Here is a 25,197-nt window from a genome sequence, read left to right as displayed (position 1 = left end):
ATTGTGCAGATGGTATGGCTGTCAGTGCACCAGTTAAATGAAATTGTTACACTTGGTGTACGGTAGCGTAGCCAGCCTGTCGATTTGTCCCGCTATGCTAATATTTTGGTGTTCATTGGCTGTGAAAACAATGAATTTCTTAAGAAATGAATCATGATAATAACTCGAAATTTACATAGCGGGACAAAATCGTGAGGCTGGCTACGCCACTGTTGGTGTAATTGTTACAGCTGTGGTTGGTAATGAGCATCAAAAACGCAGAAATGATCAAAGGCCGGTAAAATCATGGAAACCTATTTTTTCAAATCATGCAGGTTTTCAAATTGGTCCTTGAAAACTAGTAACGTTCCAAAAGGCATTTCCACAAGCTAATGGCGTGTTGAAATTTTTAGTTTGCAGGAACAATTGCTTTAGGGAAAAAGGGTTTTAGGACAAATAACCTCATCAAAATAGTACTCAGGTGAACATTTGGAAATAATTATTTCGATATCTTGTTAGTGATGAAGCAACTAAACCTGATAACAAATGTTTCATTCAACGATCATGACACAACATAAAGTTCAGAAATAAATCTGGATCTACTCACTACAATTAAGCATTAATAATTTTGACATCCCAGAATTTCTTCGCTTTCCTAAGAGCAAAAAATAGAAGAGAAACGGATGAGACAACGTTAATTTCTCCTGCACGATGGCAGGTAAACTGTCTAAAGACGGTTTTCCACTAGGGGTTATTTTCGCGCGAAGCGGCATTTTACTTTTGTTTCAGAGCTCTCAACTGCAACCATCTGGAACAAATTGCTCAAATACAAAAGAATAAAGTCGCTTCGCGCGAAAAATATCGCTAGTGGAAAACCGGCTTAAAGCCGGCTTAAAGCCGGTTTTCCACTAGGCGGAATTTTTCGACGGAACGAAATTTTTCGCTCAATTTTCTTTTCAATTGTGACCGGTGAAGGGAATCCGCCACGGTCGAATTCTCACAATTGAAAAGAAAATCCTTTTTGGATATACCCTTTTTGGATAGACCTACGTAATCCGCAACATCATCTCACAATTGAAAAGAAAATCGAGCGAAAAAAATGTCGTGAAGAATGTCGCTAGTGGAATTAGGGCTTAAGGGGTTATTCACATGAACCCGGTTGCCGAGATTTAACGAAGCGTAAAATGGACTTTGAGGTATTGAAAAAAGTCTTTTTGAAACAAAACAATCACATGCTATTGTTAGGATGATAACACGACTACCAGAATCATGTTATTTACTCATATCAATACCTCAAAGTCATTTTACGCTTCGATTTTGTATATGGTCATTAAAATTAGGTCTGAGGCAAGTAATCTTTGTTGTTGCTTTCTAAGCGATTTCAGTTTAAAGATTTCGGGCCAATTTACTTACAAACCGAATGTTTGGTGCAATTATGCATAGAAATAAATACAAAAGAACAAAACAGCAAAGGAAAACACTCTGTCGTGAACCTCCGTCCCTGAATAGTTCAAGGGCTTGTGAATAATATATTTCACATCTCCTAATCATATGCATCAATATATGCCAAACACCAAATCATATAATAACATATTTTACTGATCAAAGATGTTCTTTTATTCGAGAGAAATATTTACCAATTATTTCTTGTTTGTTTTCAGAGATTACTCACCTTTTGCAATCAAGCTAGCTGGGTAAAAGGCACAACCTTTGCAATAATACTTGGTCCCTCACCGGCTCGGCGTTGAGCCTAAACATTCAAAAGAAATCCGAAATAAACCATGTGTTGTTGTTTGAACCGCCTGGAATCAACTTTCAAAGATTATGTTCAGCTGGTATAATCACCAGGGTGATTATTGAAAATTTGGCTCCTGATTGGTCGAGCGACGTCGGATTATGGCGTGATAATCGCCTCAACGGGCCTTTCAAAATAACTGCCAGTTGTTTTTGTCAAACTGACAGACGATAAAGTAATTTTAACGAAAATACTGTACTCAAAGGCACAAAAATGGGAAAAAATTTGAACTAAAATAATTTTCGAAGTGAAAAACTACGTTGTAGAGCGCTTTTTTACCACATTCTTTTACGTTGGGTACACCCAGACCTACACAGGGGCGTAGGAAGAATCCAGAGAGTGGGGGGAGGTCACCAGTCTCCTGAAAATATGTATAGGGACGGTTTGATTGCCAAAGTTGCAAGGACACCACTAGTGTGGTTTATATTAATTCTCTACAAAACGATTTGGGCAAGTGTAGGTGGACTTGAAAATACTATTCACAGCTATATTGCGTTTCATAAAATAAATTTTTCATCACGAAAATGGCACCTTTTGTCCCTTTCGGGGGGGGGACATTTTGGCTCACGTCCCCCCCCGGTTCCTACGCCACCACACATATACTCGTATAAATTTAATTGTTTACCTGAGTAACAGCATCGTGAGTTCCGTGCCCAGACCAGCCAAGAAGTGCAAATGAGTGATGAAGGCGGCGGATGAATGGTATCCTCGCCCCAAGCCTCTCTAAAGCACGGTAGGCGTTACACGACATTCGCCTGGACCCTTCGCTTTGAACTGCAACAAGCACGAACCTCCTAAAAAGTGAAATAGATGCGTTTATCAGTTGGAAGAGTTCACCCTGGACATTTGGGGGCCTGGGGCATACGTTGTTTCTTTCCTACGAAAAATGGGACTTCTTCTTGATAAATATCCAATGGTCTATTGTTTGAAATGCGTTGAAAGTTCGAAAATACTTTGAAGATATATAACCGTTAGTGTATGCGGCTGTTTAAGCATTACTTCCTTACTTCTCTGATGAGAGTCGCATTGCTGAGTGTACTCCAACACTTACGTTACAAAGTGCAGGTAAAGCACAAAGTTTGATAACGGTTTAACGTGACACGCGCCTTTTATTTCTCCTTAACTAATAAACATCTATCAATTGGTGAGATAAAAATATTTTTAAATTCTTACTCTGACTGTATCTTTCTAAGGAAGTGCACCATGCGACGACACGCCTCCTTGGAAGCGAAGGTATCAAACGCCACGGACGATTCAACCGTTCCTAAGTAAAGGAAACATCAATTGTGCACATTTTACTTTAAATATGGTTGCCTAAAGAATCATGGTATCTTTAATACCTCCAGGGGCCGATTGTATCAAAGCCGGATAGCGCTATCCGCCGGATAGCGATTTTTTCAACCGTTCTAAAAATGCTCGAAAAGCTACAACATTTCAGCTTGGAAGCAACAATTAAATTAAAAAGGACCTTCGATTTAGGAATACTAAGATTTTATCAAAGTTGTAGCAAATAACGGGCAATTTTGAAGCGATTGAAATAACCACTATCATACAACCGCCCCCAGAGCTGCTTGTGTAAGGCAGTCAACTTCAACTATCGTTGGCAGAAGATTTAGCAAATCAGAATCGTGTATATTTTGGAGTCGTATTGATTTGAAAAAATTAAAATGTTATGCGATATATAGATCAGTGAGACATATAGCCAATCAGAATACAGTATTTGAACTTAGATTGTCTTCGCAAGCAACGATTATTAGTAAATCGATAGTGATGTTCATGACAACAGCAATAAAAATAAAAATAACAAGATGCCCGCTAGGCATTAAACTCGCATTGCTTGAGTCGAGCTAGGGCTATGACAAAAAAGACGCTTACTCAGGCGTGTGTTTGGGCTTGCCATAGTTGTTCAGCTATGCAACGGAACGGGCGTGAAAACTCGTGAGAACTAGTGAGAACTCGTGAGATTGATTTGAGATTGTATTCAGTTTGATCAGGGAATTCATAGCGATATGAAGCAACTTTGGTTCAACATGAAGGTGAAGAGCATGAGAGCAACAGAACACCCCGTTTCGAAAACGCTCGGCATCTTTTAGTGTAGGCTACTGTGCTCGGCGTGTGCAGTTGTATGTAAGGTGAGCGTTAAGATAAATATGGCACTTGGAAGCCACATTTCGAAATATCTTGAATTTTTATCGTCTTTTGTCCACAAGAAAACGATGAACGTCATGAACGAATGCACTCAGCAGTGCAACCTTGCCTAGCAACCACGCCTGCGTAGCTCGTGGCTTGCAGGTCAGCCCACCTTATCGCACCTTGCGGGTCGCGAAATTCTCGTCCATAAAAATATTAAGAACGCTTCCCATTTTAAGAACTCGCTTGCGCATTGCGCAATTCGAGTTAACAATGTTAATAATATACCTTTTCTTGCGTGGACAACAACAATATTATAACCACGTTTGTGTTTTGAATGATCTTTGTTGTTCACAGATATAATTGCACGACCATGCCCGTGTCTTCCTTGGTCTCTGGCACCTTCACTTCTGATATAAATGCCCAGACGATTGCCAAAGCCAGGTGGAGGTTTAGGAATGATGTTTACTGTAATAATGCGAAAATATAAAAAAATGTAGATAGAAATATCATTTCTACAATAAGCTACTATACTTCGAGGAGCAATGCTTTGATGACAGGTTAGTTGGATGACATCAATCCTCAGACTTGTTACAAGTTACAATATTGTTCTGACACACATCATAAAGCTATGGCATGTTAATATTGCTAAAATCTTAACAAGAGAAGATTGTAATAACATTGCCACATTTATGAGCTAGACTTGTCGCAAGAGCCATGTAAAAATTAATTCTAACGATTCAAAATGCCTGTTACGTACGACTTGTTTACAAGTTGTTCTATACTTGCTTGTTTTCGGACTTGCTACCAGATTTTAAAGAGATCTTTACGTAGTGTGTACAACAAAACTAATAAACACATCAGTATCACTCAATTCTAATTTCGCATGTGGGGGGGGGGGAGGTGTCTATGGAAACCCGGCTTCATAATAGTGCTTGCATACCTTTCCAAGCTTCGAAATCCATTCCAGGAATGCTGTTACATACAACACGACGAACGTTTCCTCCACCAGCCAAGAATGCATTTCTTTGAACAGAAACGATTTTATTCAAATTATCGCAATAGATTCTCGACATCGTTGCTTTTTCAATCTCGAACAACTGCTTGGCAGTGAATACACCGGGTCTTCTGTAGAAGAAACTGTCCCCATCTCTTAATCGTCTGAACTGCTCTCGGATGATACAGCCAAAGGTCGCTCCAACGATTCCACCGTTAGCCGGGGCTTCCGCTAATCCAGCAATCCACAAATCTGCGTTTGAAGGCCTTTTGTAAAGCCTTCGCAAGAGAATTCTGTTAAATCCATTTCTGATTTCTCTTCTTGTAGCGAAGAAACTTCTTGCATTTCGCAATCCGCAGAAACGTCGATATGCGTTGTACCCAGGTAAGCCATGATCTCTACCGCGTTGAACGTTCAATGCAGCAAGATTTAGACCGGCTTCAGAGCTACCTGGCCTTTGGAACAGGTGATCCAGGAGATCATTAGCAAGTTTTCGATCAAATCTTTCTGATGAATTACCCAGTAAACCAAGAAGTATTGGTTCTATACCTCGAGCTCCTATGAAACTTGTGTTGAAGAACATTTCACGTAATGGCAAAGGGCTCCTGATGGGATTGAAATTTGCATCGAGGACATCAAATGCTGGTCTGATTAAAGTGTGTCCGAATCTAAAAGCTGCGGTGGAGAATGCGTTTGTAAGGTCAGCATTGACGTTGGGATCATAGCCTGGGTAGACTGGAAGCGTGTTTCCAATGATTATTGGAAGGAAGTCCACGTATGCGATTTTTTGCCACACAGCGCCAACGATTTTTCTCGCCTCTTGGTAAAGCACTTCGTCGTTCCAGCTGGGATTGATTTTGCTTAACTCTCGGGCAATTCTGTTGTGTTCACGAACGAACAAAGTGTGCATGGAGGCTAGTCCTGGCTGTTCATTCGTCCGAACATCACCAGAAAGGAAACATTTATTTCCTAAAGCCTCATTTCTACATAACTCGAGAGGAAATTCCAGTTCTCCAGATTTATCAATTGGTAACAATGGGCCATTTTTTGTAGGCGTTATAGCCAACAATCCTTTGCCACCTGAAGAAGAAAAATTTTTATTGAAGTTTTAATTTCCTGCGATTCTAAATTTTAAGATGATTTGCATACTGTTGTGCCAATTATCGAAGAAAGGTTTTTAAACGTATTCTCAAACTTTGAGCACCACTCATGCACACATACACTTTCACAGTGAAATATCTGGAAATTAAAATATAATAAAAGCGAAAAAAGAAATATTTGTGATTTCGATAAAATGAATGTGAAAAATCCACATTTGTTCAGTCAAATTTATAACATAATGTCACAGCTGGCTGCTGTTCGCCAAAAAGTCCTGCTTCGCCAGAGTATTAGAAGATAGTACTAACTTTTTTTATCCCTTAACAGTTTTGCGATTTCATCTGTAGAACCATAGACTTGTGAGGCGTCAACAAATGACGTAATACTATTCAGCTGTTCTCGTCTGGTATAACGACCATTTCGTATCTGACATTCACTTGCTGATCTTCTAAAAGGAAGCGCTCTCAATCGACCGAATCTTTGAATGGTGTAACATGGCACTGCAAAGTCAGCGGGTGTTGTTTTGTCCCTGTAAAATTTTAGGTAAAGTCTTGGATTCAGGTTTTGTTTCATTGTTAGCCTCATTTTTTATCTATCCCAATAACTGGCCACAGAGAAATTGTTGTGTAGAGTCTCCAATAAGCAAAATTGTATGATAGCAATACTGGGGCCGGTTGTATTAAGCCCGCTTAGTTTAAACGGTGGATACGTTAAAATTAAATAACACTCTCACATCTCTCTGGAATGAGTCAATTTGAATATTACGCACTGAAGCAGAACGTTTGTATTAAGGTAAAAAACGTTTAGTTTGCTTGTTGAATAAAACGACGGAATTGCTTTCTAGATTGAACTTTTCCACCGTTTAAGCTAAACGGGCTTCATAGACCAGTCCCTAAACATAAGCCAGCTATAAAAGGGAACGGCAACAAGAACAACAAGTAGCAAAAGTGATAAAAAAACAAAAGGAGTTATAACTGCAACAGCAATACATAAAAACGACAATAACATTGAAAAAAAATAGAATAGAACAATACAAATAAATAAAATCAACAAGAGGTGCAAAAAATGGCAAATACCAAAGCAATTGAACCGCAACAAAACGTAGAAAGCAGAAACAATAACGAACTGTTACTCTGACATTTGTTACAAAAGAGACGCAATGAAAACAACAATTATAGCAACAAATGTGAGATTTGTTCAAGAAAGCACGGCAACTAAGACAGAAACTACCGCAACAAAGGTGTGCGTGACAACAATAGAAAGCCAAGAAGAACAAGAATATCAAACCAATATCCTCGTTTTCGGTTCTATTTTATAGACCTTGTTGTGGGACACATCACAAAACGGCTTTACAGATAACGTTCGGGGACCAACGTACCTGTTTATGTGCTCACATCTGTTAGAATCCTCGCTCTCCAGTGAAATGCCAACGTCATGATCCAGGAACTGCCCAAATTGCATAAGTAAGTGAGAATTAGTTAATCTTCTTCTCGACGGCCGGCGTTGTCGACGGATAAAACCTTCAGTCGCCCTAAACGTCGCAGGGATATTTGGGACGAAAATTTGACCTGGGAACCCGATGGGATCGTTGAGATTGTCAAAGTCAAAATATCTTGCAGGAACCAAACGGTTTAGGGCACGGGGGGCGGAACCAAAGAGAGGATTTATAATGTTGTTACAGGTGCCATCAATTGTCCGATAATCCCTCTCCGATGAACAAGTTACATCATTGCGCGGTTTGCATTTAGATTTTCTTGCCAAGTGCTGTAACGCTTTGCTTGAAAACAGGGTATTTAGAGACCAGCGGAGAGCAACACCATTTAGATCTGCAAGAAGACGACGATTTACTTAAATTAGGTTATACGCTGTTTTTTGCCGTTGGTAAGCTTTGTCGAGTTTTTTAGTTTTTACGAGTTCTCTATTCCCTCACTTACACGGCGGTCGCTGGAAGCAAAAATCGCTATCGAAAGAAATCAGTGTAGATAAGAGGAATGTAAATGAATATACAGCCCTGCCTCGAGTTGAGTGTCTAGGAGGGTTACCCCCCCAAAACACCCCGGGCTCCCTTCTCTATATGCCAGGCTTAGTAGTTCTGTTCTACCGTGATATTTTCAACGACTTCGAAGTCAAAACATAGCAAATTTCGAATTTAAATTAATGGAAATGATTATTTCAGTAAATTTCAGCTAACTTACCTACTAAGACCGCGCGAAGAAGGGCTGGAACTATACCATGCAGACGTATAAAACATATTGTGTTAAAAATAAACTTACTGCGAACGACCCTCTTCAATACTCCGTTTATCCCGGACTCTATTCCTCTGTCAACCCGTATGGCTGCCATCATTTCACTGAACATCATAGGTTCCATTTTTCGGGACTCGTGTCTAAACGCTCTGTGCAAATTTGACGGAGTATGCTTGAGATTTTTTGGCATTTTACTTGGATGAACACGTGAAGGTTTAAACTTCGACAAATCCGAATCACCAAAGCCCCTTGGAAGAATAATCAGTTTTATAACTCTGGTTCCAAGACGGCGTCTTCGGCGAAACACACATTTTCGGTTGATAAACACACGGAAGAACAGTATTCTGATTCCATTCTTGCTCTTTGGTATGTTTCGAAGTGATCCTCTAAACCACAATGCACCGCTACGATGACCAATTCTGACACGCTGACCACATCTTTCCACATGGAACGTGGTACGACATCGTCGATGAACTCGTATCCGTCCAATAATCCGTCGAGGTCTAACGTTCTCTGTGAGAATAATTGTGTGGAATCCTCGACGGAATGGTCTTCTTCGCCAGAGTCTTCTATTTATCAATCTGAGTCTCCTGAGCCGCCTGAGTCGTCTGAGCCGGCTGCTTATTCTAAGCCGCCGGAGAAGCCGGAGCCGCCTCAGTCGTCGGAGTCGTCCGAGTCGTCCGAGTCTCCTAAGGGGCCTGAGTCTCCTGATGTTGACTTTCTTGCCCTTTCTGAGTCTCCTGAGTCGCCTGAGTCGCCTGAGTTGCCTGAGTCGTTGGAGTCTCCTAAGGGGCCTGAGTCTCTTGAGGTTGACTTTCTTGCCCATTCCGAGTCGCCTGGGTCTCCTGAGCCGCCCGAGTCGCCTGAGTCGTCGGAGTCTCCAAAGGTGGATGAGTCTCTGGATGTTGACTTTCCTGCCATTTCTGAGTCTTTTGACCAGCCTGAGTTTCCAGAACAGCATGCGTATATGGCGCCGCGTGCGTCTCACTAACCAGAAGATTCTCCTGACCTGCCTATGTATGTTGATCCGCTTGAGTGTAGTCAGCTGTCCACGTTTCTTGAGCCGCCTTAATTTCTTACGCAGCCTGCGTCGATGTGCCAACCTGCGTGCCAAGATCAGATTGGAAATCCTACGGCGCCTGTTTAACGTGATCCAGAGTCCCTTGAACGCCTTGTGCCGACTGGGTGCGCTGAGTCGTTTGAGTCTCCACAACTGCTTGAGAAACTTGCGCCTCCTGTGCCATGAGATCGCTATGAGTTTCCTCAGTCGCCTGATTCGGAGTTTGCCGAGTCTTGGAAGTTTCCTGAGTATTTGGAGTTTCCTGAGTCTTTGGAGTTTTCTGACTCGTTGGAGTTTCCTGAGTCTGTGGAGTTTCCTGAGTCTTTGGAGTTTCCTGAGCCTGTGGAGTTCCCTGAGTCTTTGGAGTTTCCTGAGTCGTTGGAGTTTCCTGAGTCTTTGGAGTTTCCTGAGTCTTTGGAGTTTCCTGAGTCTTTGGAGTTTCCTGAGTCTTTGGAGTTTCCTGAGTCGTTGGAGTTTCCTGAGTCTTTGGAGTTTCCTGAGTCGTTGGAGTTTCCTGAGTCTTTGGAGTTTCCTGAGTCTGTGGAGATGCTTTCTTCGGTGATGATGCCTTTTTCTTCGGTGATGATGTCTTTTTCTTCGGCGCCGAAACAACTTTCTCTTAAAATGGTGTAACACTTTTCTTACCAAGCCAAACAGCTTTTTTGTCCGGACCTTCTCGGGTTTCACTGTAAAGCGAAAGAGAGAGAGAGAGAGAGAGGGCATGAATATAAACTTGATTGATGCAAAAGCGTATTAGGAACTGTAGTCTTTCATGTCTAAATATTCCTGATTTTCAAAAAGGCGATATCGGTGAAAGCTATTGACGGTGATCATCGCTAGTCTATCGGAAGAAATGATCTATTTCTATTAATGATCATAAACAATGGCTGGAGACTGCAGATTAATTGCGTTACATGAGTTAAACAAAGTGAATAATTATTAATCTACAGGGTCTTCCCTATGGGAGGTTGGTTCTCTTCGATCACACCTTTTTTAACGACCCTGCCTTCGACTTGGCTTCGGCTGTTTGGGAAGCAGTGATTGCTTCCAGTTTGTCTAAAATTGTGAGTCGTTTCAAGTTGGACCGCTACGTACCAATAGTTTCGTCTTCTTCTTCAGATTCCGGAGTCAAATGAAAAATGCTTTCCAATCACATTTGTAATTTTTTTTAGATCACCTCGGATGGAAATTGATTTAATAAGCTAGGACACTTACCGGTAGATTCGTCTTTGTCGCTTTCTGAGCTCGGAGAATCTTCTGATTCCTCTTTAGAATTCCCATCTAAAATTTAAAGTGATACAACAAGAATTAGTGTCACATTCCGGACTATATATTTATAGTTACTTAACATACAATCTTCGCGCATTTTTCTAAATCTACTCACGCGATTGGTCAAACTTAATCACGTGGTTTCTTGTTGCCTAGCATTATCTTCTATAATTCGAAGTTATACCACTTGCGTTAGCCTAACATTCTTAGAATTATTTATAGTTAGTTTGTAACTTTTAGTTTTAGTTCTATTTACTTCAACCAGGCTGGTCATGCACTTACCAGTAGGTTCTTCGTCTTCTTCGGTTTCTGAGCTCGGAGAATCTTCTGATTCCTCTTCTGAATCGTCTTCTACAATTAAATTTACACCGCTTGTCTAACATTCTTATATATATTTATAGTTATTTTGTAGCTTTTAGAATTTGTTCAAATTAATTCAACCAGGCTGGTCGCTTACCAGTAGGTTGTTCGTCTTCTTCGGTTTCTGACTCCGGAGAATCTTCTGATTCCTCTTCTGAGTCGTCTTCTATAATTTAAATTTATACCGCTTGTCTAACATTCTTAGATATATTTATAGTTACTTTGTAACATTTAGAATTTGTTCAAGTTAATTAAACCAGGGTGGTCACTTACCAGTAGGTTCTTCGTCTTCTTCGATTTCGGAGCTCGGAGAATCTTCCGAATCCTCTTCTGAATCGTCTTCTAAAATTAAATTTATAACGCTTGTCTAAAATTCTTAGATATATTTACAGTTACTTTGTAGCTTTTAGAATTTGTTCTAGTTAATTATCCAGGCTGGCCACTTACCAGTAGGTTCTTCGTCTTCTTCGGTTTCTGAGCTAGGAGAATCTTCTGATTCTTCTTCTGAATCGTCTTCTATAATTTGAATTTACACCACTTGCGTTAGGCCAATATTCTTAGATATATTTATAGTTACCTTGTTACATTTAGAATTTGTTCAAGTTAATTCAACCAGGCTGGTCACTTACCAGTAGGTTCTTCGTCTTCTTCGGTTTCTGAGCTCGGAGAATCTTCTGAATCCTCTTCTGTGTCGTCTTCTATAATTTGAATTTATACCGCTTGTCTAAAATTCTTAGATATATTTATAGTTACTTTGTAACTTTTAGAATTTTTTCTAGTTTATTATCCAGGCTGGTCACTTACCAGTAGGTTCTTCCGCTTCTTCGGTTTCTGAGCCCGGAGAATCTTCTGATTCCTGTTCTGAATCGTCTTCTATGATTTGAAGTTATACCACTTGCGTTAGTCTAATATTCTTAGATATATTTATATTTACTTTAAAACTTATGTATTATTAGTTCAAGTTAATTCAACCAGACTGGTCACTTACCAGTAGGTTCTTCGTCTTCTTCGGTTTCTGAGTTCGAAGAATCTTCTGATTCCTCTTCTGAGTCGTCTTCTATAATTTGAATTTATACCACTTGCGTTAGACGAACATTCTTAGATATATTTATAGTTACTTTGTGACTTAAGTTTGAGTTCTAGTTAATTCAACCAGGCTGGTCACCTACCAGTAGGTTCTTCGTCTTCTTCGGTTTCTGAGCTCGGAGAATCTTCTGAATCCTCTTCTGAGTCGTCTTCTATAATTTAAATTTATATCGCTTGTCTAACATTCTTAGATATATTTATACTTACTTTGTAACTTTTAGAATTTGTTCTAGTTAATTCAACAAGGCTGGTCACTTACCAGTAGGTTCTTCGTCTTCTTCGTCTTCTTCGGTTTCTGAGTTCGGAGAATCTTCTGATTCCTCTTCTGAATCGTCTTCTATAATTTGAGGTTATACCACTTGCGTTAGTCTAATAATCTTAGATATACTTACGTTAGCCTAAATTCTTCGCTATATTTAGAGTTGCATTGAGACTTAAGTTTGAGTTGAAGTTGATTTAACAGGCTGGCCACTTACGAGTAGTTTCCTCTTCTGTTTCCGGGTTCGGGGAATCTTCTGATTCCTCTTCAGAATCTCCTTCTATCATTTAAAGTGACATCACTTGCGTTAGCCTAATACTTCGTTACATTTACAGTTGCATTGAGACTTAAGTTTGAGTTTAAGTTGATGCAACGGGCTGGTCACTTACCAGCAGCTTCATCCTCTTCCTTTTCAGATTCATTTTTTGAATCGCCCTCTAATATTTAAAGTGGATACAATTTTCACGAGGTATTCATTAGATCTCTGTAAGTGTTCAAGTTGGTTTAACCTAGCCGGACACTTACCACCAGCGTCTTTATCATCCTGTGCCAACGAGTTTGAGGAATCGTCTTTCTTTGAGTCGTCTTCTAATATTTAAAGCAACACAAGTAACAAGTTCGTTTGTCTCTGGGTTTGTTTTATAAGAATAAGAATACCTTAAACATGACCGTCGTCCACTTACCAGTAGGATCGTTCTCTTTATGTTCGCTTTCCCCGTCTGAAGAGTCCTCTTTCGAAACATCTTCTAATTTAACGTGAAAGAACTTGTGTTAATCTAATATACCTTGTTACGTTTAATGTAAAAAAAGACAGATTCGCAAAATTTTATGTTGATACCATTATTTTCGTTCTCCTCTGCATCTGAGTCTAACGAACGTTTAAAATCCTTTTTAAAATTTCCTTAAAAAATTTAAGATAAGTTAGATAAGTTAGGTTGAATAGGCTGCCAGTCCACTTTCAAAGGGATTTGTTTTATTGCATAGAGTTTGAAAAATTTGGCAATTTTCCTAGAGCAATTTTCCTCGAGATTTTTAGAGATTAAAAGTCAAGTAAAAATAGGCAGTTTAACCTCAAATAACCGCGGACTTACCCGTAGGTTTGTTCAGGGTGAACGAAGCCATCTTTTTTAGGTAATTTCTTCGCTGTTCTTTCGCTTCCATCCTTGAAAAATGAAGAATGGCTAAATCAATAAACGTATTCGTACCAAAACAAATTAATTTAGTTCTTACCATTGAATTCCCAACGCCAAAACGGCGAAGATGACCACAAGGGTCATAGCTCGCTTCGACATTTTGTAGAAGCGATTTGTTCCTTCAAGGTTCCTTGATGAACTGAAGTTCTAAAGAACTTTTCACTTTGCTTTATACGTGGCTACCTGTAATTTTACTTGTGACCAAAAAGCAAAACCTGTAATGAAAAATGAACACAATGTTGAAAAAATTAATTCCTTCTTAATTGGACTTTACTAGGATAAGAAACTGGAACCAATATTCGTAAATATTAGATCAGGCACGGGAAGACAAATGGTACAATATCTTAAATTGTTAGTATTGAAGTTAGAGTTTTACACCCAGTTGACAAGAGCGTCTAGAAATGAAAAATGAACACAATGTTGAAAAAATTAATTCCTTCTTAATTGAACTTTACTGGGGTAAGAAATCAAAACCAATTTTTGTAAATATTCAGGCACAGGAATTTGTGGTGCACAAATGATACAATATCTTAAATTGTTATTCTTGAAAGCAGAGTCTTACACAGTTGACAAGAGCGTTAAAAAAATTGAAATATTGGATGAAATGTTTCTGTTCGCGATGCATATGTATAAGTACGGACAGATTTCAATATATTTAGCAAGTGAAGCGTTCAAATTCGTTAGTGAAGGGTTAAAACTTCAACACCTTACTTGATGATGTTTTCACTTCAATGTTCGTGTGGGTACGTTCTGAGAAATAATCAGTTCGTTCACCACAAAGTTTGGGGTTGGTTACATTGAACTTTTACGAAAACTATTTAAACCTCAAAGGTTAATGTCGGTGAATATCAAGGTGCATAAGAAAAATAAGTAAACAAGTAGCAAATATTCTTGAAAAACCTCGTCCTGGATTAAAACGATTAAAGTCTAAAATTTGTGATTTTATATGTATTCGTAACTCTCCTAGAGTTACGAATTAACTCTCCTAGAGTTATGAATACATATAAAATCACTAGTTTTAGAACTCTCCTAGAGTTATGAATACATATAAAATCACTAGTTTTAAAACTCTCCTAGAGTTATGAATACATGTAAAATCACTAGTTTTAAAACTCTCCTAGAGTTATGAATACATATAAAATCACTAGTTTTAGAACTCTCCTAGAGTTACGAATACATATAAAATCACTAGTTTTAGAACACTCCTAGAGTTATGAATACATATAAAATCACAAGTTTTAGAACTCTCCTAGAGTTACGAATACATATATAATCGCAAATTTTAAACAGGAAATTGGAATCCTTAAATCAAAATATTTTCAAAGATTTTCAATTATATGCAAACACTGAAAGGAACTCGTGCATAAAAGAACGCATTTCGTGATTTCTTAAGAATGCAATTTGCAAATATACGATTTTCTCTATACATTTCGAAGAAGAATTAGAATAGATAAAATGATTTTTTTTGAAAATACAAAATAGCATCATTATGTCCCAAATTACTTGGTGTGTCTTTCCCAACTTAATTGATAAGGATACCAGGAGTTTGCTTGTTTGTCAAAATGATAACAATTTATTTTTGTTTGCCGGCCACACGAAAGTTTTGACGGGTGCTTGTAATCTTCTATCGCTGATGGAAACTAACACACAAAATCACATATCTGTTATCAATAATTGAAGCAAATGTAGGACATATGCTCTTTTCAAGTGAATTCTATTTACTGTTGTAGAAATATTTAGAGAGATTCGTTCGGTTTGCAGTTGTTCAAAAATATTGAGGAATTCGGGATGTATAAAGAATAGAACACAATCGTGTATATAAGTTTAAAAAATCCAGGTTAGGAAGTTGGGATATGATATCATGAATTTTAACAGGAATTAGAAATTTTCAAATTTAAGACATTTGCAATCGTTTTTAAGGATTTTGAAATTAATGATTCAAAATTTACCCAGGCATGAAAGTATAACAATTTTCCGCAGTGAAATTTACTGTGAAAGAAAAATCACTAAGCAATCACCATTTGAATAAATTATTGAACTCTCCTCAAACAGGTTTTTCATCAAGAGCTATTAAAATAAAGTTACAAAACTTATATTGAATAAAATGGACGACTTGCGCTTTAGACTAACTTTTGATCGAAGTAATTAGAAGGAAATAAATCCCGACAGCCAGAAAGACCTTACTTAAAATAGTGCAAATGCAAAGTTTGGCTGCGAAATTTTGGGAAATACGGAAAATATAGCCATGCGAAGTTGGCAAATTTTGTATGCTTTTGTATTACGTGCGGAAATGTGTAACTAATTTAGTTACAAACTTCCGGCCGTGATACAAAAGTATACAAAATTCGACAACTTCGCACGGCTATATTTTCCGTAATTCCAACAATTCGCAGCCAAAATTGATTAGTTTTACTAGTCTTAGTAAGCTCTTTCAGAAAATATTCTTTTTATCGCCGAGATAAGAAATTAGTCTAAAGCGCAAGTCGTCCATTACAGTATTATACGAAATAGTATACTTATTTTACTGTTGCACTGTTTTCGATATCCTACTAAAGATGTACCTAAGTTAGAAAGTAAATATAAATATATCACGCCCCGTTTACACTACACTCAATTTATTGGAACGATACGGCTAAAATTGGTTCCCGGACCCAATTTTATTACTTTTCAGGCTACCAAAACAAAGGCCGAGCACCGGTCCTTAAACGGGGTTTTAGTTCCTACGATATGACCAGTATTTTGTTTTCGCTTGTTTACAATTTGTTTATTTCTTAAAATCATGAAAAATTCTTTCTATATATATTTATTTAAAGAACTTAGCATCAAATGTGGTATACCAACTACCTAAATAGACAAAACACTTCTCGACGTTTCGACCTGCGGGCCTTCGTCAGGAGAGTTAGAAATAACAAAACAGCATCATTATGTCCCAAATTACTTGGTGTGTCTTTCCCAACTTAATTGATAAGATACCAGGAGTTTGCTTGTTTGTCAAAATGATAACAATTTATTTTTGTTTGCCGGCCACACGAAAGTTTTGACGGGTGCTTGTAATCTTCTATCGCTGATGGAAACTAACATACAAAATCACATATCTGTTATTAATAATTGAAGCAAATGTAGGCCATATGCTCTTTTCAAGTGAATTCCTATTTACTGTTGTAGAAATATTTAGAGAGATTCGTTCGGTTTGCAGTTGTTCAAAAATGTTGAGGAATTCGGGACGTATAAAGAATAGAACACAATCGTGTAGATAAGTTGAAAAAATCCAGGTTAGGAAGTTGGGATATGATATCATGAATTTTAACAGGAATTAGAAATTTTCAAATTTAAGACATTAGCAACCGTTTTTAAGGATTTTCAAATTAATGATTCAAAATTTACCCAGGCATAAAAGTATAACAATTTTCCAAAATTAAACTGTGAAAGAAAAATCACTAAACAATCACCATTTAAATAAGTTATTGAAGTCTCCTCAAAGAGGTTTTTCATCAAGAGCTATTAAAATAAAGTTACAAAACATATATGTAGTGAATAAAATTACAGTACTATACGAAATAGTATACTTATACTGTTGCACTGTTTTCGATATCCTACTAAAGATGTACCTAAGTTAGAAAGTACATATAAGTATATCAGGCCCCGTTTAAACTACACTCAATTTATTGGCACGATACAGCTAAAATTGGTACCCGGACCCAATTTTATTACTTTTCAGGCAAGCAAAACAAAGGCCGAGCACAGGTCCTTAAACAGGGTCTTTCTATATATTTTTTTAAAGTACTACGATAAGCCGATTATTTTCTTTTCAATGGTACGCTGTTTCACTGTGGTGGTTTCGAGAAATTCTGTTATCTTATATTTTAAGATTTTGTATCCTCGGTTACGGAATATCGTCACTAAACGCGAGATCATCCATTCCACGAGTTCAAGCGAGCTTTAATCATACCAGCGATTGTCACGAGACACAACACAATAAAAATGCGTTTAAACATTTCTAATTTCTTAAATATAATAAGTTACTACAAGTAAATGTACAACAAAATTCATTGAACAGATGCAAAATAAAATCCTCGATATTCCGAAATCTTTCGAATTTCAATTATGGCAAAAATTTACAAATGAAATTTGACTATTGAACGAAAATCAAATTAGTATTTACAATATAAAACTTTCAAGAAAATCGTGAAAAAATAAAACTTTTTCAGAACTGACACGACAAAATTATCATGCACGCAAGTATTTTAAACGTTAAATACTCGAAAAGTATATTATAATCCCCGAGCCGGTGCGGAGCACCGTGCGAGGGTACTAATTCCGCTGGGAGATTTATTACACCCGGGTATTCTGACAGAACATAGCGGAATCCAAAGTTGCTCAAATTCTATGTCGTGGACCGTGGACGTTCAATGGTCATGGTACTTGTGCGCATGCGTGAAATGCGAACGAGTGTAGACTGGTAATCAACGAACGTTCTGATTGGCTAAGACAGAAAGTTTGTAATTCAATGAGAACGTTAGCAATTTAACTGTCATTTCGTAAACATTTTTGTAAAAGCGTTTCATAAACTTTGTGCAAAGAAAGTAAAACGAGAAGAAACAAGATATATGAAGCATGACAGATAGCAAAGATGAACGTGGATACAGTCAAAACAAAGCCGTGTAAGAGGAATAATTCATAATCTGCAAGCTTATAAATGTTTTCAAAGACAAAGGGTACGTGTTTATTTTGTTTATCTCGTACTTGTTTCGCGGTAAGAATGAGCCGTATTTGTATACTTTTCAGCTTTGTATGCCGTTCATTTGTTAAATTTTCAGTTTTTCTGCAAACGCATAAACCTGTGAAGGGCTATTACACCTTTGCTTTAACTTCAAAACTTGTTTTTAAAAGTGTAATTTGAATTTTGGTATCAAAAATACACACTATATTTATAAAGTATACTGAAACTTTTAGCCGCCGGCGTTGACTGCAATTACAGAATAAAATAACATTTGAAGTTTTTTCTTTGTCTTTGAAGATTTTGTACTGTTTTAATCGTTTGAAACTTCGATTTTAAACCGTTACTTAATTGCTGGCATGGTATAATGCAGCAAAATTGAACGGGCAATGTTTACACTAGCTTTGTAATTATTTTTGTATTGAATGATGGAAACTTTAAGACTGATTTGAGTTTTGTGTCATTTCATAATATAAGTTTAGATCGGGTTAACTCAGGAAATTGTGTACTTGGTTTGAAATAGCGAGGGGTTGCTGCATGCATGTATTTCTAGTACATTTACATAATTATTATCACAATTCACGAATGCCGACCGATTATAGGTATGGCCGAGCAATTCGCACGGGGTGACATATTACTGTATCAATGCTTGTATATACATAGGCGGCCCAGAACTGATCTCACTGACCTCGCGCTACGCTCATGTTGTCTGAACAGTCTTATATTATGATATATTATATTATGTCATAATATAAGACTGTTCAGACAACATGAGCGTAGCGCGAGGTCAGTGAGATCAGTTCTGGGCCGCCTATGGTATATATCAGAGTGCAGTATTCTAGTTCCGACGAAAGCCTTCAAAAAAGTAGTTGTAGTATAGTATTGATTTGTATTGTTCGTAATGTCAGTCGTCAGTTGACACATTCAGGCAGTATAAGTATCATTTATAAACATTTGTACGTCTAAGCCTGCCCAAACATTGTTTGATAAATCTTGTTTTCATATAGGAATTTAAAGTAAACAACCCACCAAGAAATATGTAAACATTGCACAGTAGTAATGTGTTCTGTGCATGATTATATATTTTGCATCCTTCTTATTGTTTGTAGAATGTGGCTTCTATTGTCGAATACTCAAGCGTCAGCGACGGAGTTCAAAAAATTCGCCTCCGTTTAGTTTTTTTTTTTTTTTTTTTTTTAAATACGTTTTTTATTATTTTTCGTCATCGCAAACGTGTTTTGGCGCGAAATAAACGAGTATTTGAGAAGTGTATGTTACCGTATTTATCTACGTCACAGTTTTGTCTCCCAAGAGTTGTGGTGCACAGCTTTGGCTAATTTTCCGATGCGCGATTTGATTTCGCTCGCATGATACGGCAATTCCTCCAGGAGGAACAAATAAACCGTTCTTTTGATGCTGTTCGATTAAGTTTAGATTGAATTGGGGTAATAATATATTTAATACATGCAGATTCTGGTCCTATTTTAATAATATTGCTGCTATTTCCCCGTTTAACAACATGTGGTCGTGTATGGGCGCGTTTTGACACGTCGTAGTTCGCGAATTCCAAAGGCAAAGTGTAAGACAAAGCGAATGTATCATGCGGTTTATTTACATTTTTGAACAATTGAACTTCTATACTTTTTAAAGTACGATGTGCTTCTGAATTTTGCGATCGAACAACATTTAGGTTTACAAGAAATCTAAATGAGTATGAATTTTATTGTTTACGTTCAGAAGCTTTATACTGAAAACTGTCACGCGTGCGGCACGCGTCTTGTTATATTTCGTCACTCCTCGCAGCAGTGCCCATATTGCGAGATTTCGATACAAGTGCGCAACGCGACGTACACGCGACGAAACCTAGACTCGCGCTCCCCTTGAGCACGAGTAAGTAGCGGTTCACACAATAAACTAAATAGATACAGCTAGTATGCTGCAGCAAAAAGAAAGATAAACGGAATTTATGTTCAAAGCGTGTGTGCAAACTGTATCATCGTCGATAGAATCGGTTTTATTTTGACATTCAATACAATGTGATCAATGCGCTACTTGCGAAATTGGATCTGCCAAATGGCGCCTCTCGTTTGCTTATTACTCACATAAAATGATATCAATTTAGCATTATGGTTTATCGAGGTTGACGAGGCATAATTTTTAACGTAAGCATGATACTTTTTCGCCAAAGCGAAGTCCTGCCCGAATTTGATTCAATATTTTTTACCAACGAAGATGGTTATCTTGACTCCCATGTTAGGGCTGAACATTCAGCGAGTTTCTTTTATAAATCGATATTGTTTAAATTTATATAGTGCATCCTGATATTATATTTTAACACATTTTATATAATGGCACATAATTATAATTTATTTTAAACTCAAACAAATTATTTTTAGCTAAAGACTATAGCTGCTACCATTATTACCGCTATTTTTATTATTCTTCAGTCTCGGAGTCCAACGAATCTTCTCATTGCTCGTTAGAATCTTCTTCTGACATTAAAGTGATACAACATGCATTAGTCTGTTTGTTATTCCTTCATTTATACATAGATTTATAGTTTAATTTAATACAACCCGGCCGACGACTTACCAGTAGGTTCGTCTTCTTCTGCATCCGAGTCTGAAGAATCTTCCGATTTTTCATCAGAATCGTCTACTAGTAATAAAGTTATACAACACGTGTTAGTCGATAAGTCTTTCTTATGATTATTAAAGGGTTACTTGGAGATCTCCATGTTTTCCCTGGCCGGCGACTTACCAGTGGGTTCGTCTCCTTCTGCATCCGAGTCTGAAGAATCTTCCGATTTTTCATCAGAATCGTCTACTAGTAATAAAGTTATACAACACGTGTTAGTCGATAAGTCTTTCTTATGATTATAAAAAGAGTTACTTGGAGATCTCCATGTTTTCCCTGGCCGGCGACTTACCAGTAGGTTCGTCTTCTTCTGCATCCAACTCTGACGAATCTTCCGATTTTTCATCAGAATCGTCTACTAGTAATAAAGTTATACAACACGTGTTAGTCGATAAGTCTTTCCTATGCTTGCAGCGAGAGTTACTTGGAAATCTCCATGTTTTGCCTGGACTGCAACTTACGAGTAGGTTCATCTTCTTCTGCATCTGAGTCCAAAGAATTCGACTCCTCCTCGGTATCATCATCTTATAACATTAAAAGTGGGGAAACATTCGTAAGTCTTTAATTTCAGGCTATTTTGAAAGTTACATATATAGAATATCGGCAGGAATTCAAAACAATTTAAAACGCCAGGCGACTCACCTGGAGTATCATCGTCTTCTGTTTCTGAGCTCGGGGAATCTTCTAATTCCTCTTCAGAATCCTCTTCTATCATTTAAAGCATCAACATGCGTAAGTATCAGATTCCTTACTTCACTTATACTTACATGAGAACTTAGATATGATGTGACGTTGTTTCAACCAGACATGCCACTTACCAGGAGTTTCGTCTTCTTCTGTCTCAAAGTTCGTACAATCGTCTGATTCTTCTAGTATTAGGAGCGATTCAACATGCATTATTATACGGCGAGTTTCAAACTTCATCTATTCCGGAATTAAAACTAAGTTGGTTAAAACTACGACACGTGAAAGGCAAAAAATCCGAATGTCTACGGCTAAATCTTGTCTGTCGGGTTTGAACCAGTTTAATCGCAGGATAACGCATTAACCACCAGGGGCCGGTTGTATCAAGCCCGTTTAGCTTAAGCGGCGGATAAGTTCAAAATAGAAAGCAAGTCTATCGTTTTATTCAACAAGCGAACAAAATGTTTTTGACCTTAATACAAAGCTACTGTTTATAACTACATATTCAGTGCATAATATTCTTGTTGACTCATTCAAGAGAGATGTAAGAGTGTTATTTAATTTTGACTTATCCGCCGTTTAAGCTAAACGGGCTTGATACAACCGGCCCCAGGGCTAATAAAAGCCGACGTCGTGACGCTACGTCACATCACGCGACATATGAGCCAAAGAATATCAGCCGAATTCTTTATTTTCTTACAAGTTGAAAGTTTGTCTGTTAGTTTTGGGGCGTATTTTTAACCAATGTTTCATTTGAGATTTACTATGTAATAAAACACTTATCGACTGATCTTCTCGGGAAAGATATTTTTCCCCACAGGATCAGTCAGAAAGTCTAAATTAATGTAGCTCCATTAAATAACATTCAGATCTCGCCACTTACCAGTAGGTTCGTCTTCTTCTGCGTCCGGTTCCAAAGAATCTGACTCCCCCTCAGTATCATCTTCTAACATTCAAAATGGTGAAACATGCGTGAGCCTTTCATATCTGGCTGTATCAAAAATTACATCAAAGTCTCCAAATCAGTTCAAGGTGATTCAACGAGTCTCTTACCAGGAAATTCGTCTTTTTCAGTTTCTGAGCTCGGAGAGTCTTCTGATTCCCCTTCAAAATCCGTTTCTATTATTTAAATTGATCCTGGCTGTATTAATGGCTATACATATAGAGACTTAGGTGTAACTTCAAATTAATTTATTTGAACCTTTACACATTGTTAAGCCCTGGTCAAACGAGAATGATAGTTGATGAGAGTTGCAACTCTCGCTTGCGTTTGACCGCGAACTCTCATACACTCTCGTGCACTCTCGTCAACTCTCATCGACTTTGAACTGGTTCAAATTTTGATGAGAGTTGATGAGAGTTTGGGCGCGTTTGATCGGTCATGAGAGTTGATGGGAGTTGCAAAACCGCCAGCGGTTTGCATTTTTTTTGCAAAAAAAAAAATCTTCAGAAAACAACGGGCAGAAACAAAATAATAGCAAAACAAAGTGGAGTAATGACGAAATTAATGCACGCGGTAATCAACTCTCGTTGTTAACTCTCATCAACTCTCATTCTCGTTTGACCGTCGCATCGAGAGTTTGGAAAACTCTCGTGCGAACTCTCGCTTCTCAACTCTCATCAACTATATCATTCTCGTTTGAGCAGGGCTTTACCTAGAGAGTGGTCTAAACAGCCATGCAGCCACTTACCACTAGGTCCTTCGTCCTCTTCTGTCTCTGAGTTCAACTTATTTTCCCTGTCGAGTAATGGCCTTCGTTTCCGGTTTCCCTTTTTTCTCCATTTTCGCTTTTTTTTCCCGATTGCCTTTCGTTTCCGGTTTCGTTTCTTTCTCCATTTTTGCTTTTTTTTCCCGATTGCCTTTCGTTTCCGGTTTCGCTTTTTTCTCAATTTTCGCTTTTTTTTCCCGATTGCCTTTCGTTTCCGGTTTCGCTTTTTTCTTCCTTTTCGCTTTTTTTTCCCGATTGCCTTTCGTTTCCGGTTTCGCTTTTTTCTCAATTTTCGCTTTTTTTTCCCGATTGCCTTTCGTTTCCGGTTTCGCTTTTTTCTTCCTTTTCGCTTTTTTTTCCCGATTGCCTTTCGTTTCCGGTTTCGCTTTTTTCTCAATTTTCGCTTTTTTTTCCCGATTGCCTTTCGTTTCCGGTTTCCCTTTTTTCTCAATTTTCGCTTTTTTTTCCCGATTGCCTTTCGTTTGCGGTTTCGCTTTTTTCTCAATTTTCGCTTTTTTTTCGCCATCGCTTTCCCTTTCCGGTTTTGCTTTCTTCTCTTCCCCTTTTTACGTTTTCTCAGTTTTCTCCTTTTACCATGTTTACTCGGCCGTCTGCGTCTTTGCCAGAGGAAATTCCGGATCTTCTTCAGTTTCCCTGTAAAAGGAACGCGTGAATACGAATAAGGGCTGTTTTCTACTGTCACGTTTTTCATACGCACGAACACGAACGAAAAAGTCTAAAGCCTTGTATATATCACATTTTTTAGAAAGGTAGGCCAATAAATCGAAACAACTTAGTTTACCGCATATTACAGTATGCATTTGCTGCCCCATTTGTATACGTACGTACAAAAAACGCGACAGTGACAAACAGCATGAAAAAGGCTTTCGCCTATAGGGGAGCTGAGGCTTGGAATAACCTCTCCACTGAAATAAAATAACTAGCAATATCTCAAGCTTTAAAACTAAAATGAAACAAATATGTTAATGTTCACAATTGCCAAAATTTATATAATATATGTATATAGTGTATGCACTCGGCCTATTGGAAGATCACCCTTTTTCTTTCTCTTCTTTTAATTAATATTCTTGTAAATAATTATTTTGGTGAAATAGTACCGTTTTTAATAAAGTCAATAAAGTCAAAAGCAGCCTCACGCCTGATATACACGGTGAGTAAAAAACGGATATCGATCATATGCAAATGGCCGCATAGCATAATATATAATTTCACGGGAGTTGCCTGAAGTGAATCATTACTTATTTTGCGACGTAAATCTTGTTTCTTCAAGAGTTAAAGCATTTTAATCGTGCGAGAGATAACTAAAGTGCAGTCAACTACATTTTCTTTAGAGTTCCCGGCGAAAGCGAAAAAACATGCCGTATAGTCTAACTTGTCCTATTGTATTATTGTTATGAAAGATTGGCGAGAGTTAGTGCATGGTGACCTAACATTTCCGACCACTTACCAGTAGGTTCTTCTTCTTCCTCTTCTTCTTCTGTTACCGAGTTCAAAGGATCTTCTGTTTCTTCTGACATTAAATTGATACAACATCGCTTAGTGGCATATTCATTGCTTTAAAATTACATATCGACACATCTCTACATGCGTTGAGAGTAATAAACATAGCCGGCCACTTAAGGCTATTTTACACGGTGCAATTTCTCTTGAAACTTGCAATGCAATTCGTCTTTTGAGAGATGTAAATTTGGAAACTACCAAACTTTTGTCTTTATTACACTCCATGACGTTTCTCACACTTACATTTTGAAGACTCATTTACATCTCTTAAAAGAAGATTTGCATTGCAAGTTGCAAGAAAAATTACACTGTGTGACATGGCAAATTACCAGTAGGTTCGTCTTCTTCAGCGGCCAATTTTAAAGAATAACACAATCGTCAAAACACAGTGATACGAGGTTCAACAGGCAATGCCTTGCAAACATTCTTTATTATGCGCTGCTACAGGAGTGCCTAT

The 25,197-nt window shown here is 37.8% G+C and overlaps 2 protein-coding genes across 8 annotated transcripts; both read right to left on the bottom strand.

Moving 5' to 3' along the window:
* Nucleotides 1–218: 218 nt before the first annotated feature.
* On the bottom strand, nucleotides 219–13,645 carry LOC114529153. 7 transcript variants are annotated; one of them, XM_028550907.1, is made up of 26 exons: nucleotides 13,510–13,645; nucleotides 13,371–13,441; nucleotides 13,118–13,180; nucleotides 12,963–13,025; nucleotides 12,805–12,867; nucleotides 12,669–12,716; nucleotides 12,497–12,559; nucleotides 12,280–12,357; nucleotides 12,104–12,172; nucleotides 11,923–11,991; nucleotides 11,739–11,807; nucleotides 11,564–11,632; nucleotides 11,382–11,450; nucleotides 11,208–11,276; nucleotides 11,032–11,100; nucleotides 10,857–10,925; nucleotides 10,521–10,586; nucleotides 8,273–9,991; nucleotides 7,378–7,825; nucleotides 6,308–6,528; nucleotides 4,848–5,981; nucleotides 4,193–4,372; nucleotides 2,948–3,038; nucleotides 2,400–2,568; nucleotides 1,652–1,729; nucleotides 219–634 (listed from the first exon to the last, which is right to left on the bottom strand). In XM_028550907.1, the coding sequence occupies exons 1-25, from the start codon at nucleotides 13,569–13,571 to the stop codon at nucleotides 1,661–1,663; spliced, it is 5,160 nt and encodes a 1,719-aa protein (XP_028406708.1). In that variant the 5' UTR covers nucleotides 13,572–13,645; the 3' UTR covers nucleotides 219–634; nucleotides 1,652–1,660. The 7 variants fall into 7 exon arrangements, with proteins under 7 accessions (XP_028406708.1, XP_028406711.1, XP_028406710.1 ...); XM_028550910.1 differs by lacking the exon at nucleotides 11,739–11,807; XM_028550909.1 differs by lacking the exon at nucleotides 11,382–11,450 and having other exon boundaries at nucleotides 13,510–13,644.
* Nucleotides 13,646–13,844: 199 nt separating this feature from the next.
* LOC114529027 (clumping factor B-like) lies at nucleotides 13,845–21,541 on the bottom strand. The gene is made up of 6 exons (XM_028550754.1): nucleotides 21,469–21,541; nucleotides 21,288–21,350; nucleotides 21,119–21,184; nucleotides 20,950–21,015; nucleotides 20,782–20,847; nucleotides 13,845–13,867 (listed from the first exon to the last, which is right to left on the bottom strand). The coding sequence occupies exons 1-6, from the start codon at nucleotides 21,539–21,541 to the stop codon at nucleotides 13,845–13,847; spliced, it is 357 nt and encodes a 118-aa protein (XP_028406555.1).
* Nucleotides 21,542–25,197: the final 3,656 nt, after the last annotated feature.

This window comes from Dendronephthya gigantea, unplaced genomic scaffold (genome assembly GCF_004324835.1).
Source record: "Dendronephthya gigantea isolate DGI-Jeju-01 unplaced genomic scaffold, DenGig_1.0 000053F, whole genome shotgun sequence".
NCBI lineage: Eukaryota > Metazoa > Cnidaria > Anthozoa > Malacalcyonacea > Nephtheidae > Dendronephthya > Dendronephthya gigantea.
This window is presented reverse-complemented; position numbering and strand designations above follow the sequence as displayed.